The 16,112-nt window shown below is 35.7% G+C and overlaps 1 protein-coding gene across 9 annotated transcripts in view; it reads right to left on the bottom strand.

Annotated features, from left to right (window-relative positions):
- SNTG1 (syntrophin gamma 1) overlaps positions 1-16,112 on the bottom strand; it is an 817,517-nt gene that overhangs the window by 112,426 nt on the left and 688,979 nt on the right. For all 9 annotated transcript variants that reach the window (XM_074318426.2, XM_074318425.2, XM_019712572.3 and 6 more), the window contains one exon: positions 8,446-8,484. In XM_074318426.2, the coding sequence (XP_074174527.1) occupies positions 8,446-8,484 (39 nt within the window). The remainder of the gene's footprint in view (positions 1-8,445; positions 8,485-16,112) is intronic.

Here is a 16,112-nt window from a genome sequence, read left to right on the forward strand (position 1 = left end):
AGACAAATCTGCATTTGAGTTCTGATATCAGAAGAGACTTTGAGCAGCTTAAGTAACCAGTCTGGACCTGTGCGTATAGCTGCAGGACGTGTACAAAATCCCACCACCACAGAAACACTAGGAAGAAAAAAAAACATGAGGTGTCTGTCTTCTAAAAGAAGCTTTTAAAAACAATTTAATACATATGCATTCCTATGCCATCCTAGCTATGTGAATCATATGTACACATATCAGAATACCCAGGTCATGTTTAACAATTTTATGATTCACTGAATGAAACCAAAACATATTATTTTTTTTAATTAAAGTTTATTGGGGTGACAATTGTTAGTAAACTTACATAGATTTCAGGGGCACAATTCTGTATTACATCATCTATAAACCCCATTGTGAGTTGTCGTGCTGGAGACCCTGCTCGATGCGCCATCTTTCAGGCGGGGCGGCCTGCGGGGTCTCTGCTCCCGCTCCCCACACAAGAACGCAGGATATGGTGAGGCCAAAAAGGAACACCCACGGAACCATAGGTAGGGGAGCCATACCACCATGGTCTCACTGGAGGCTGGGCCCACTGGACGCCGACCTGCCGTCCACTTTTCCGCCAACCGACCGACCAACGACTCTCCTCCACTCTCTCCTCTGTTCCTCTCTCTCGGCTCTCCTCTTCCGCTCTCCTCGGCCCTCCTCTTCTGCTCTCTTCGGCTCTGCTCGGCTCTGCTTGGCTCCTCGGCAATCCTCCGTAGCCGCAGCAGTTATACCAGCGGCCAATCGGCTAACTGGCCACAGCCGACGGCCAATCAGCCACAGCCAACGGCCATTCACCACCCAAGCCAGCACCCCTTCACATGAGGCCGAGAGCCTGTAAACTAGTCTCTGGGGCTCTGTCCCCACAGAGTTCACCACCCAGAGTCATTTCTCCTTCCATCACCATATATTTGATCCACTTTACCCTCATCTACAACACCCTTCCCTCCTTACCCTCCGGTAACCGCTAAACTATTGTCTGTGCCTACGAGTTTTTGTTTCTCATTTGTTTGTTTTGTTCTTTTGTTGTTTTTGGTTTATAAACCACAAAGCAGTGAAATCATATGGTTCTCTGCTTTTTCTGTCTGACTTATTTCACTCAGCATTACACTCTCAAGATCCATCCATGTTGTCACAAATGGTCCTATAACATCTTTTCTTACCACTGAGTAGTATTCCATGGTGTATATATACCATGACTTCTCTCTATTCATCTATTGAAGTACATTTTGGTTGTTTCCATGACTTGGCCACTGTAAATAAAGCTGCAATGAACATTGGAGCACATGTGTCTTTATGTATAAATGTTTTCAGATTTTTTTGGGTAGATACCCAAGAGAGGGATTGCTCGCTCATATGGTAATTCTATTTTTAATTTTTTGAGAAACCTCTACACTGCCTTCCATAATGAGTGCACCAGTCTGCATTCCCACCAACAGTGTATGTGGATTCCTTTTTCTCCACAGCCTCTCCAACACTTGTTGCTATTTGTCTTGTTGATGATAGCCATTCTAACTGGGGTGAGGTGATATCTCATTGTGGTTTTGATTTGCGTTTCTCTGGTTATTAGTAATCTTGAGCATTTTTTCATATGTCTATTTGCCATTTGTGTGTCCTCTTTGGAGAAATGTCTCTTCAGGTCCTCTGGCCATTTTTCAATTGGGTTGTTTGTTTATATTGCTCTTTCTGATGGAATCAGAAAATTCTTGTAGAGTTCTTTCATTTCTTTTAAGTCTCAAGTCTCCTTCTTCTTCCATCTGTGTCATTTCCAGGTTTCTATCTTTAATGTCACTGATTCTTTCCTCCATCTGATCAACTCTACTACCTAAGCTGGCTATTTCATTCTTCATTTCTTCTATTGAGTTCATGATCACCAGAAATTCTATTTGGTTCTTTTTAAAAATTTCAGTCTCTTTAGCAAAATGTTCATGTTGTTCTTTGATTCTGTTTCTGAGTTCATTAAACTGCCTTTCTGTGTTTTCTTGCACCTTGTTGAGTTTTTTCAGAACTGCAGTCTTGAATTCTCTGTCATTTAAGTCACATATTTCCATATCTTTAAATTCATTTTCTGGAGACTTTTCATTTTCTTTCTGAGCTGTCTTGTTGCCTTGGTTATTCATGGGAATTAATGATTTATTATTTTTCTTCCTGGGCGTCTACAGGAATGGGTTCTGCAACAGGTTTATAGAAAAGAGGTCTTTCTTTTGTTTTCCAGTACCTGTTGATAGGATGTTTTATTTTCTCTCTGACTGCAGCCTTTTTTTCTCTCTCACAGTGTAGTGTTATGTTTTCTCTGCACTATTCCAGCTTCTCACACAATGGGGGATCCCCTGGAAGGCGGGCTTCTCCTCTGCTCATGGTTTGCCTGGGTCATAGGACGCCGTGTCCTTGTGGGGATGCAGAGAGCTTTTGAAATTCCAAAGCTCTTCCTGCAGCAGATTATGTTTCAGCAGTTCTGTTTACTCCTGCAGGGATCCACCTGAATAGGTGGGGACAGGGGCAGAGGTGGCCCAGAGCAATGGCTGTGACCATCACCACAGCCAGTCCTGCTTCCATGGCTTCTCCCCTTTGCATAACTAGTTGGGCTGCATCTCTTTGTCTGTGGACCACAGTTCTCAAAACTGCAAATATTCTGTTCTTTTGATCTGACACTGCTACTGTTCCGCTTCTAGCACTGGGCAGGTAGGGGTGGGGCGAGCTCGGGAAGGGTAGAGGGGGCCCAGCTAGTCTCAGTGCCTAAGGCTTCTGTTTTCTATGGCAGTGAGTGCTTAAACCACCGTTTTCAGCCTTCTACCCTCAGTCTTTGCTCCAAGGTCTCTGCCGTGAGCAATGGGTTCAGCCATGTTATATGCTGTCCCCTCAGCCCTGTGGGCCATAAACGGAGCCCTAGCAGTCAGAGTTATTCCCTCTCCCACAGTTGAGGCAGTTGTGGGATGTAGCAAGCTTGGAGAACTGAGCTAGGTCTGCGTCCTGCACCTGCGAGGCCCTGTCTCTGCACTTTTCCCTTCCCTCCTCCCCTGCTTGCGCAATATGCCCTCCTTCAGGTGAATTCAGTAGTGAGCCTCTTCGTCTTGCCTGTCTGCTGTGCAAGGAGTCCTTTGTGGATTTATAGTTGTTCAATTTGTTGTAAATTCCAGGGGATATTTCCAGAGGCTCACCTCACGCCGCCATTTTGATTGCAAAAGATATTCTTATCAAAACTACAGTAGCAAAAACTTCAGAATATTAGCTAATATGTTGTTGATCCAAATAGTTTTTGTTAGACTGAAACAAACTGATGGCATTTAAGAGTATTAGATGTGAAAATATTCACTTACTTTTAGAAGGTTAACTAGGTATGAGCAGGGTAATCTGTGGTACAATGAGATGGTGATATGTGATTACTTTAAAAAAGTAATGTCCTGAAAGATCAGTATAGGTAGATGACTTCATATACAGGTATTCCTCATGTTATTGTGCTTTGCTATATTGCACTTCGCAGATATTGCTTTATTTATTTATTTATTTTTATGTAAATGGGAGGTCTGAGGCAAACCTGCGTCAAGCAAGTCTGTTGGCTCCATTTGTTCACTTTGTGTCTCTGTGTCTCATTTTGGTAATTCTTACAAAATCTAAACTATTTCATTATTATTATATTTGTTATGATGATCTGTGATCAGTAATCTTTTATATTACTGTTGTAATTGTTTTGGGGCACCACATACAAATTGCAAATTTAGTCCATAAATATTGTGTCTGCTCTGACTACTCTACTAACCAACCCTTCTCCCATTTCTCTCCCTTTCCTCAGGTCTCCGTATTCCCTAAAACAGAAAATGTTGAAATTAGGCCAAGTAATAACCATATAATGGTCTCTAATTGTCCAACTGTAAGGAACAGTCACAAGTCTTTCACTATAAATCAAATGATAAAAATAATTAAGCTTAGTGAGGAAAGTATGTTGAAAGCCAAGATAGGCCAAAAGCTAGGGCTGTTGTACCAAACAGTGAACTTGTGAATGTAAAGGAAATGTTCTGGAAGGAATTTAACAGTGCTACTCCAGTGAACACATGAATCATAAGAAAGTGGAACAGCCATATTCCTGATATGGAGAAAATTTTAGTGGTCTGAATAGAAGATCAAACCAACAACAACATTCCCTAAGCCCAAACCTTATGCAGAGAAAGGGCCTAAATCTCTTCAATACTGGCAAACTGAATTAAACAGTACATTAAAAGGATCGTAATTATTGATCAAATGGATCAAGTGGGATTTACACCAGGGATGCAAGCATGGTTCAATATCCACAAAACAATTAATGTGACTCATCACAAAAAAGAGAGAGAAAAGAAAGATAAAAATCATATAATTATCTCAATAGTTGCAGAAAAAGGATTTGTCAAAATTCAACATCCATTTATGATAAAAACTGTCAACAAAGTGCATATAGAAGGAACTTACCTCAACTTGATAAAGGCTATGTATGTGACAAGCCCATAGCTAACATCATACTCAATGGTGAAACTCTGAAAGCTTTTCCTTTAAGATCAGGAACATGACAACCATGCCTACTCTCACCACTATTATTCAACCCAGTACTAGAAGTACTAGCCGCAAAAATCAGACAAGGAAGACACATAAAAGGCATCCAAATAGGAGAGGACGAAGTAAAACTGTCACTATTTACAAGTGACATGTTAGTATATATATAGAAAACCCTAAAGAATCCACCAAAAAAATTAATAGAATGAATCAAATAATTCAATAAAGTAGTGGGAAACAAAATTAATATACAGAAATCTGTCACATTCTTGTTCACTAATAACGAGCAATCAAAAGGAAAAATGAAGAAAACAATCCCATTCACAATTGCATCAAAAAGAATAAACACCTAGGAATAAACTTAACCAAGCAGGTGAAAGACATGTACTCTGAAAACTGTGAGACACTGAAGAAAGGAATTGAAGAGGACACAAATAAATGAAAGGATATATCATGTTCATGGATTAGAAAGATTAATATAGTTAAAATAACCATACTACCCAAAGCAATTTATAGATTCAATGCAATTCCTATCAAAATACCAATGTCTTTCTTCTCAGAACTATATCAAATAATCCTAAAATTTATATGGAACCACTAAAGACCCTGATTAGCCAATCCATTCTTGAGAAAAAAGAGCAAAGTTGTAGTTATCAGGCTCTCTGATCTCAAACTATTCTACAAGGCTATAGTAATCAAAACAATATGGTACTGGCACAAAAACAGACACATAGATCAATGGAACAGCATAGAGAGACCAGAAATAAACCCTTCCTTACATGGTCTACGACAAAGGAGGTAAAAAATATTCCCTGGAGGAAAGACAGTCTCTTCAATAAGTGGTGTTAAAAAAACTGAACAGATACATGCAAAAAAAATGAAACACTCATATCATATACAAAAATAAACTCAAAATGCGTTAAAGACAAATGTCAGGTCTGACACCATAAAACTCCTAGAAGAAAACATAGGTAGTAAACTTTTGACATCAATCTGAGTAATATCTTTTTGGATAAGTCCCCTTGAGCAAGGAAACAAAAGCGAAAATAAACACATGGGACTACATGGAACTAAAAATCTTCTGCACAGCAAAAGAAACCTTGAGTAAAACAAAAAGTCAACCCACTGAATGGGAGAATATATTTGCTAATGACATACCTGATAAGGGGCTGATATTCAAAATATACAAGAAACTCATATGACTCAATACAAACAAAAAATCCAATTGAAAAATGGGCAGAGGGCATGAAAAGACATTTCTCCAAAGACATACAGATGGTTAACAGACATACGAAAGATGGTCAGTATCATTAATTGTCAGGAAAATGCAAATCAAAACTACAGTGAGATACCTCACACTAGTCAGAATGGCTATTATCAAAAAGTCAACAAATAATATGTGTTGGTGACAATGTGGAGAAAGGAAACACTTGTGCACTGTTGGTGGAATTGCAAACTGGTGCAGCCTCTATGGAAAATTCTATGGAGATTCTAAAAATAAAATAAAAAAACAAACCTAAAAGATGTATAGACCATATGAACCAGCAATTCCAGTTTTGGGTATTTAACCAAAGAAAAGGAAAACGCTAATTCAAAAAGACATATGCACCCTTATGTTAATTGCTGCATTAATTACAATAGCCAAGATATGGAAACAATCTAGGTGTCCGTCAATAGATGAATGGATAAAGAAGTGGTTATATGTATATATACAATGGAATATTCTGCGTCAATAAAAAATAATAAAATCTTGCCATTTGTGACAACATGGATGGATCTAGAGGGTATTATGTTAAGTTAAATAAGTCAGGCAGAGAAAGACAAACACAGTATGGTTTCCTTTATATGTACAATCTGAAAACAAAAGAAAACAAAAACAGACTCATAGAAATAAAAATCAAAGAGATGGTTATCAGAAGCAAGGGAGTGGGTGGATGGGGAAAAGGGCAAGGGGAATATAGTCAATAATATTATGATAAGTTTGCATGGTGACAGATGATCACTAGAATTAGTGCGATAAACAAATTGTAAGGTATAAAAATGTCAAATCACTATATTGTACACCTGAAACTGATATAATAAATATAAGATTATATACCAACTATACTTAAATAAAAATTAATTTTAAAAATTCAACATCATTATGTATGTAACAAAAGAATAGTTGTGAAACATTAACATTTGAAACATTCACACTTAATATAAATTACACTAATTATTAATTCTTCACATGTTTTGAAAGATTCACATTTAATATAAATTACACTAATTATTAATTCTTCACACGTTGAGGTTAGAAAGGGCAAAGAAGGGTACTAACACAGATATTAGAGTCATTCTTCAAAAAGGTTTATCATTTATATTTTTGGCAAGAATTCCCCAAATAAGTTGATCTACATTTCTATACATTTGGCAATAAAACAACCTAGGTTTCTGATGGACATTACAACCTTACTCCATTGCTGATGTTTCTTTCCATTTGATTAATTTCTCATTAGTAATTTCTTTTCCCTTTACTGAAACCCTATGAAATTGTTAAACTGTTTTTCCCAAGATGTCACCTTGTACCACCAGCATCAGAATTACCTGGGATGGGATGAGAGATGCAAAGGTAGTTTTTCATGTTTCGTCATAGAGCTATTGAATCAGAAGCTCTAGGCAAAAGATCTGGTCTTAGCATTGCAAACAAGGGCCTCAAATATAACCACAGCTTGCTGAGGAATGTGATAAGACACATATATCTCTCCAACCTCTGCATCTATGCAAAACATCAACCTGTCTCAAGCATGAGGTCCTGAATTTAGGAGGCATGGGATGCCTAGGGCTGGAAATACATAGTTCTGAGAATTGTAGACATGCTGAGTTCTGCCGAGCTGTTCTCACTAATATTTCAGTCACACATGGCTTTGCGTGCTAGTCAGGGCTAGTGGCATAATTAATAATATAATTTATACAAGAACATATATTTTGTATTCCAAAGAACAAGTCTAAAAATTTAACACATTATCGATAATAATAGTGTATATTGAGAACTTTACATGTGATACCATTTAATCCTAAAAACAAACTTATTAGTTGTGCTTATACAAACAGATGAGGGAACTGAGGTATAGTTAAGAAAATAACCTAGTTTTTATAAACTGAAGGCAATTTTTACCATTGAAATTAATTTGTGATTGGTATACCATTTATGAATAGATACCTTAGACATTTAATTTTGATTAGTGGTTGCAAACTGAGGTTGATGTCAAGGGTAAGAAGTTTACGCCTTGCCGATGCAGTTGCACCATCACACAAATCCTGTATACCAAGTACATGCATGAGACAAAACACTGAGCCTTCACATACTTTTCCTACTCAAATTAATGTTATTTTGTTTATAAAAGTAACACAAAACTTGATTTTAGCATAATAAAGTTATAAGGGGTATCAGTTATTTACTATAACCAACTATTAATTTTATGTCAACTAAAATCTTTGCTTGATTAATTAGACGTTATCTTCATTCAATGCCTCAATTTAGACTCATTTGAAAAACAGTCAGCAAATTTTGAAAATTTCCTTTAACTTTTAGATCAATTTAATAAAGCTCTCCCAAATGTTGATACAGTAAAATTCTCATGTAAATAGCTTTCCAAGTTCTTTAACATTGTATTTAAATACATATAATATATTTGTATAATTAGTTTACTTAGATAAAAGATTTTTAAAACTGCTTTTTAATATAATGAAACAGACATATACTATGAAAGAAATCTAATAAACTACGTATTTTCCTGAAGATAGCAAATGATAGTACCAACTATTTCCACATAAAAATGAAATGCAATCAAGATTATCTTCTGTAATAAATAAAATGAAAGAAATACATAATTTGACTTTCTAAGTATTCTTCCATCTTACCTGCTGGTTTACAGGGAAGTTTCTGTTGATTTTTTTAATCTGCAATGTAAATAAATAATAAAAGTGAGAACAAAGATAAGGTGACACAAGATTCTTGGAATTTTATGAGAATCTGTTTCTAGTGAGTACTTACTATTGGCATACTAAAATAATTGCATATCAAACAACAATTATAAAAGTTATAAAAGTAAATTTTTTTTACCAAAATTATCCCATATTTCATATGAAAACATTTTTTTAATGAATACCATGGTATCACTTCAGGAGAAGAAACCAGCTCATCTGAAGTAGTAAGTTATATACAAAAAGAAAAAGATTTTGTTGATTTTTTAAGAGATTTCCATCTAATTTATTTTGTTGTTTATGAGAAACCAAAAGACTGTGTCTTTTGTACACGTTAAATAACTATCTACTAAGAATATAGAGATTAACATCTGTAGTTTTGTATTTTTTTTTTTTTTACTTTGAAATCATATTATTTTCAAGGTGCTTTCACACTTAAGAGAACAAAGGAAATGGGATATTCAAATACTAAAGGATAAAATATGTGTTAAAATATTTTCAGTGAGAATCCCAAATAAAGTATAACATTTACTTCAAGACAAATGAGTGACATTTATAAGAATTTAAAATAAATCTTCAGAGAAAGAATTTCCTCCATCATAAGTTATGTTAAAAAACTTAAAAAACCCAGTGAAAATGAGTGTGAGATTTAGATAAATGATTGTACACTACACAAAGTCTTTGTTCAACAGCATTTGTACTAATCAAAACAATTATGATTTTTCTTTCTTTTTTAGATAAACTTAAAGAACGCTAACTCTGTATGGTTTAACCTTATATCCTACTAATGCAGCCTATTTTCATTTATAAAATGTTTTATTTATTACTTTATTTTTTCCGTTTTAAATTTTAGTTCCCTTGTCTTGCTGATAAATGTTAAATCATAGGAAATTTAATGGATATGGTGGATGAAATTGGAGAATCATCAAATAAATCACCTACAAGCAAGACCAGATTTTCTAGCAAGGTATTTCTCTTTTAAAATAGAAAAGAAATTTGAGAAGATTTATATGATTTCAGCAGGGTCATGTAAAAGAAAAAAATGTCTCTCTTACATTACAATAATTACTTCAAAGTAGTTTTGCTCTGGTGAGGAATCAGCTAAGCAAATCTCTAAAACTACTGGTGCCTTCAGCTAAAATGAGGATAGTTTGGAGATGTAGACAGAAAGAGCAGATCCTTATACATTTGTTATAAATCAGTCAAAAAGCCTGTATTGAATACTTTGTGGAATTATGCTTCTTGTTAGGTCTTATTAATTATTATAAAAAATCAATTAAATAAAAATATTTTTGTGGACCTGTGTTCAAGTGTATGCTATCTAACTTTGTAGTTTTGGTTTTTTGATCTGAAAAAAAAAGTCTGAATAATCTGTTTTGGAAAGCTGAAAATTATGTAGAGAAGCATTCCTTGATGGAAAATAGTGGTTGAGAGTAAAATACATGTGGATCGCAGAAATCTTTTTCTACTAACCCACATTCAGTAGTGTTTGTGGAATTCACATGCTTTTTTCTGTAGTAGTACAATTTCTTTTCCCATTACAGTATTTACTAGACCATCAGGTTTATTTACCTGTGTAAAGCTAGCATATTGTATTTGTTGTTGTTTTGTTATAGGTATCCTTAGTATATCCTGACTGTTCTCATAGATCAACTTAGTAACATATGAATCTTACCATCTGTTTTTTAAATACATTTATTTTATACTATTACTTCTATATAAAATAAAATGCATGGTATATTTTCCACCACTCTCCCCAAACTGCCAAGAATGTAGAAGCAACATAGATTGACAACAATTAGAATATAGGAAAAGTAAAGAAAGGGTATTTTAATGATTAGAGAGTTAGTATCACAAAATATTTAGTGAGATATACAAACAAGAATAGAATCTTTTAAAAAATGGTATGTAAAGAAATAAAAAATGTCTGGAAAATCATGAAATGGACCTTAGAAGTTACTTCTAGATTGTTTTCCTAACATGCAACAAATACAATATATTAATAAAAATAAAACAGAATAAGACCTTAATATTAAGTCAATTATTGAAGAATTAATGTTTTTAAAATTGTAAATACTAATAAATTATGTTCCTTTTTTCAAATTATACCATCATAAACTTATGACTTCATGCTTCTTTATAAATTCTTCATACCATATTTTTAACAATTTATCTTAACCTAGGAATCTGAATAAAAATATTTAAATATTTGAAAACTGCTACCTTTAGTATTAATAAATTTAGTTGGCAATGGCATGAACTTTTAGAAAGTTATTTCTAGTAAAATATACATATTTTAATTGTGTTTTGTATAAAATAATCTGCGTATACTTCTTCATGTTTTAATTAGACAAAAAATTAAATAACCTAAGTACTAAGCATAAAGAAGTGGAAGGTTGCTAATCAGAGGGTGAGGCTGGTTCTATGGCACAGGAAAATGTCCCATCTAGTGCCCCATTTTGGCAGCAAGTAAAGTAAATCAATTCAGGTTTTTGTTGTGGAGTTTTAGACACAAAATATAACTAACTGTTAAGATTTTGAACCCATTTACACACCGTAATCCACTCTAAAGATAATTTCAATTATTCCTACAGCAAGTAGAGTAGAGCAATATAAAATATTCCATTTTCTTGTTATAATATTAACATTTTAAAATAAGACAATATAAAAAAATGTGAAAGCCTCACATCTGAAAAATTTTAAGAGTTCATTTTAAACATTCTAATAGTATTTTACACTCCCACAGAGAACAAAAATTGAATATAAAGTGTACTGCTGTTAAGATTTATATACAGCATATGGGGGCTAAAAAAATTAATACTTGTTCACCCACCTTCTAAGTTCTTCTAGCTGGGCTAATAATCAAATTAACAGGAGAAAAATCAAATGTTTTAATGTGTGCACATGGGGGATTCATATATGCATGAAAATTCCAAACACAGTGAGGCAATATTGGCCATATAAGACATTTTTGGACAAAGGAGAAAGTGAAGGGGACTACTGGGGTATTAGATTGTAGAAATGAGAATGGGTACTTAAAGAAGAGTGGAATGCACACTCTAAATTCTTGCCAGGCAACTTAGAAACAAAGAGACACAGGGTATCTGACTAACAGGTACCTGTCTGATGTCCTCTTATTTAACATACTTACTTCAAATTATCCTAAGGCAGCATTCTAACATTCCTTCCTGAGAAGATTTCTCTCTCTGAATCTCTTGGGCAGGAAAGGGGAAAGGGTTAAGGGTTCTTTTTGAGAATTATTTTTTGTAAAAGCTTAAAAATCAATATCCCAAAAAGCAGCTTCAGGGTGGCAAAATTTTAGTTCCCTTCAAGCATATACTGAATTATTTATAGTATTAAACAATGATCGATAAGTCCAAAACATTAGAATACTGTGTAGTCATCCCTAATGTTCATGGTATATTATTTATTGACTGATAAGAAACAAGGCTTATAAAATGCTCCCATTCAAAAACCGTGTTTTAAGCAATTATTTTAAAAATTTGATATAAACACATGTAGATTGGTAAATTATGCATAATCAAACACTTATTCTTTTAGATTAATGTATGCATGTATGAACCATTTATTTTTGTATGTCAAATACACACATATAAATAGACATATATGTATTTGTGTACAACAAAGTTTTTGACAATTATAAAAAATGTTAATTTTATTTTTGGTTTGGGAATTATAGCATAATTTTTTCCTTTGGTGCTCTGCATTTTCTCCTTATTATTTTAAAACAATATTACTTGGATAATTAAAAAATAATAAATTAGTGCAAGCCTTATTTTCTTAAAAAAGCTGTCTCACTATACATAAAATACCTTCAACACAAAGCCCAGAATAAGACGTTTTAAGGAGAATCCCTTTTATGTTTTCCCTCTCTACATGAAGTTTTAAGTCATTCGTGACATATTTAACAACCCTCAGGCCACAGTAATTGTATGTATGTATGTGTACGTGCACACACACATTTCTGTATATATTTGATAAATTAAGTGAGAAGGGGGTAGACTACTATTCATTCGTTTCTAAAATCCTTTTAATGATCTTCTACCAAGTGTGAGTCATGGTGCTAAGTGGTGGAACATGGAAATGAAAGACATCCCATGCAGAGACAATAACATAATGATGTAAGCCTACAGAGTCCAAATGGTCCAAAATGGCTACAGTGGGGAATAAAAGTTGAATGCAGGAGCTACAATGGAGATGGATAATGGCATAGTCAGGGAAACCTGAGTTTGAATTCTAACTGTAGCTGTTATTAAATATTCTAAGCAAGTTATTGATTACCCTGTTGTCTAATTCTCTTTCTTTGTAAAACGTCGATAATTACATTAACTGCTTGTATTTGTTGGAAAATTAAATGGAAAAACAAATGTCATGAAGGTAGACCTCAATAAGTGACAATTATTATTAATATAAAAGAAGTGTGGATTTTATTTTGAGACCGGAAGGTGACTTCCTCCTGTTGGTCAGAAAGGTCAGCTACTGGAGCCTGATAAGTTCATATCTGCCCTAGAGTACCACGCATCAGCATCAAGGAGACTTGAGAGGCAAACCAAAAAGATCCACTGCAGGGACCTAGCCCACAGTCATATATGAGATCTGACAGTTAAGTGCGCGAACTTGTTGCAATGGTGTTGCTAACCTTTTTTGATATGAGAGGAATCATTCATTATGAACTTTTACCAACTGGACAAATAGTTAACCAAGTTTACTATTGGGAAGTGCTGAATAGGCTGCATGAAAAGTTAGACGACCTGAACTTTTTGCCAACAATTCATCATGACAATGCTCCAGCTCACAGGGCACTGTCCGTGAGAGAGTTTTTAGCCAGTAAACAAATAACTGTATTGGAACACCCTCCCTACTCACCTGATTTTGCCCCCAATGACTTCTTTCTACTCGAAGATTAAGGAAATATTGAAAGAAAGACATTTTGATGACATTCAGGACATCAAGGGCAATATGACGACAGATCTGATGACCATTCCAGAAAAAGAGTTGCAAAATTGCTTTGAAGCATGGACTAAGCAATGGAATTGGTGCATAGCTTCCCAAGGGGAGTAATTCAAAGGTGACCATAGTCAAAGGTGACCATTCAGCAATGAGGTATGTAGCACTTTTTCTAGGATGAGTTCACAAACTTAATTGTCCAATCTCATAAACTAATAGTCAAGGTCTCCTGCCTCCTTGGGCATGCTGTGTATGTGAAAGCATGCCTGCAGGGCCTGCCAGATGATTTCTCCCACAAAATGCTCTTTGTTTAGCTCTACCTGTATAACCTTGCTTCTTCTTTGCCTCTCAGGTCGGTCACCACCAGAGACTCTCTCCAGTCTGTAAGTCTCAATAAACCTATGTCCCTCACTCATCCACCCAAATGTTCTCTGGGCTTGTGGCTTATCGAACACAAATCTTGAAAAAACTCAGATTCAGTCTGACCATCCACATACCATCAACAAATGATTTTCCCTATTACTGCACATGCACAGTAAGGCCCAAGAGTGTCCCTAAGGTGAACTTTCCCTAATTTAAATACTAAACATCATGCTCAGGGGTGGAGATTTCCAATGCAAATGAGACATGCGATGCATGAAGCAGCAAGTGGACGCACTTCCCAGGTGCCAAGAAACCTCCACCTTTATAGGCCTGAACATAGCTTTTACCCCACCTAGTTCCCTTTAAAACCCTGTCCCAACTTTTCTCAGGGAGCTACCAGAACCTTTCCTTTCTTGGTGTTGGCTCTGTTGTACACAAGCTTAATAAATCTTTTCCTCTTGCCTGAACTTTTCTGTGGTGATCTCACTTGATTTCCATCTTTGGAGACCTCAAGAACCTAGGGCACCAGTAACAATTTGAAGAGAATGAGGGTTTTTTTAAGGAATGCTGAGCAGAGATGTTTTCCCTCCACTACACTTTGCAAGTGCCTGTCTGTTTTCTTGCAAACTCTAGGTTAGGATTTGCACACTCACATGTCAAGTGGATGACAACTATGTGTGAATCAGGCTGGCTGCAGACCCTATGGCAGACTGGAGATTGCCTGCTATTAGCCTCCCCACTCTCAATCATTTGTAGGCATGCCCACAGTTACATGGATAATAAATCAATTAAAGCTTTCTCAGATGTGAAAGAGGTAGAATATCCTACTGTTTATAAATTGGAAACAGTATACCTCCTTTAAAACTTACAAGCATAGTCTAGGAAACCTAAATTATGAATAAACTCTGTGTGTAGAAAATACTAGATATCATTTGTTCTGAAAATTACTTATTTTGTAATCTTAACAACTAATATTGATAAAATAGCTTAATAAGATAAAATATTTAAAACATTGACAATAGAAATTTATTTTTAAAATAAAACATTATGTCATATGAGTGAGCTTGTTTAATTTATTATATGTAATAAAACGTTAAACTATAAATAATATATCTTAATAATAAAATACATTTATAAAGGGAGATCAAAGATGGCAGAGTAGATAAATGCTGTGTTTGCCTCATCCAGTGAACACATCAGCATTACAACTAAATTATAGAACAATCAACCTGGAGAACTATCTGAAGTCTAGCTGAACAGAAGTTATAATTGAGGATATAAAGAAAAAGCCACATTGAGACTGATATGAGGGGCAGAGATGTGAAACACATAGGCCCCAAATCTCTGTGTGGAAGATGAAAATTGGGAGGGATATCTCAGCTACAGAGGTTACCCACAAAGGAGAAAGGGACCCCAGCCCTACAAGAGGCTCCCCAGCCAAGAGTAATGGTAGTGGGAAGAGGAGCCCCCACATCTGGCTTTGGAAACAGTAGGGATTCACCAACAGACAGCAGACCACAGGGTGTCCTGGCTTTTTGCACAGCTACACTAGATGGATACTGGTAGCAACCATCCTCAGCATGGCCTCTCTCTTGCACATCCAGATTCAGCACAGGCAGTGACCAACCATGGATCACTGTACCTCCTCTCAGGTAGTCTCCAGATGATCACAGGCAGTGGGTGGCCTAGGCCTACAACAAAGCTCTTCTAAAGAGGCCCCAGACCCAACATACTTGGAGGTTGGCTTCAGACCACAGCATAACACCACCCAATTGCCCCACAAGTGGCACACTCAAGCAACAGAGCCCACTGGAACAAATCCTGCTGCATGTGGTAAGCACCCTGTATAGCAGCCCATAAGCTGTGGACATGGCCAGACACCACAGCAAGTCAGCCTTAGGACAAACCCCACCCACTGAAATGTCAATAGCAATCAAGACTCAACTATAACAGGAGGGCACACACAGCACACACCAGGGACAATCCTGGAGCACTTGGCACAGGTGAACAGGGAGACTGTGCCAGGGCCGAACAGGGCCAGTACTATATAAGGTCACACTTCAAAACTGAGAGATGTAGCAGGTCTACCTAATACATAGAAATATACAGAAGTGCCAAGATGAGGAAAAGAGGAAATATATCTCAAATGAATGAACATAAGAAAACTCGAGAAAAAGAACTAAATGAAATAAAGGCAAGTATCCTACTAGAGACAGAGTTCAAAACACTGGTTATAAGGATGTTCAAAGAATTTAGTGAGTATGTCAACAAAG

Source organism: Rhinolophus sinicus, chromosome 7 (genome assembly GCF_057876585.1).
Source record: "Rhinolophus sinicus isolate RSI-liver-muscle chromosome 7, RSI-T2T, whole genome shotgun sequence".
In the NCBI taxonomy this organism is placed as follows: domain Eukaryota; kingdom Metazoa; phylum Chordata; class Mammalia; order Chiroptera; family Rhinolophidae; genus Rhinolophus; species Rhinolophus sinicus.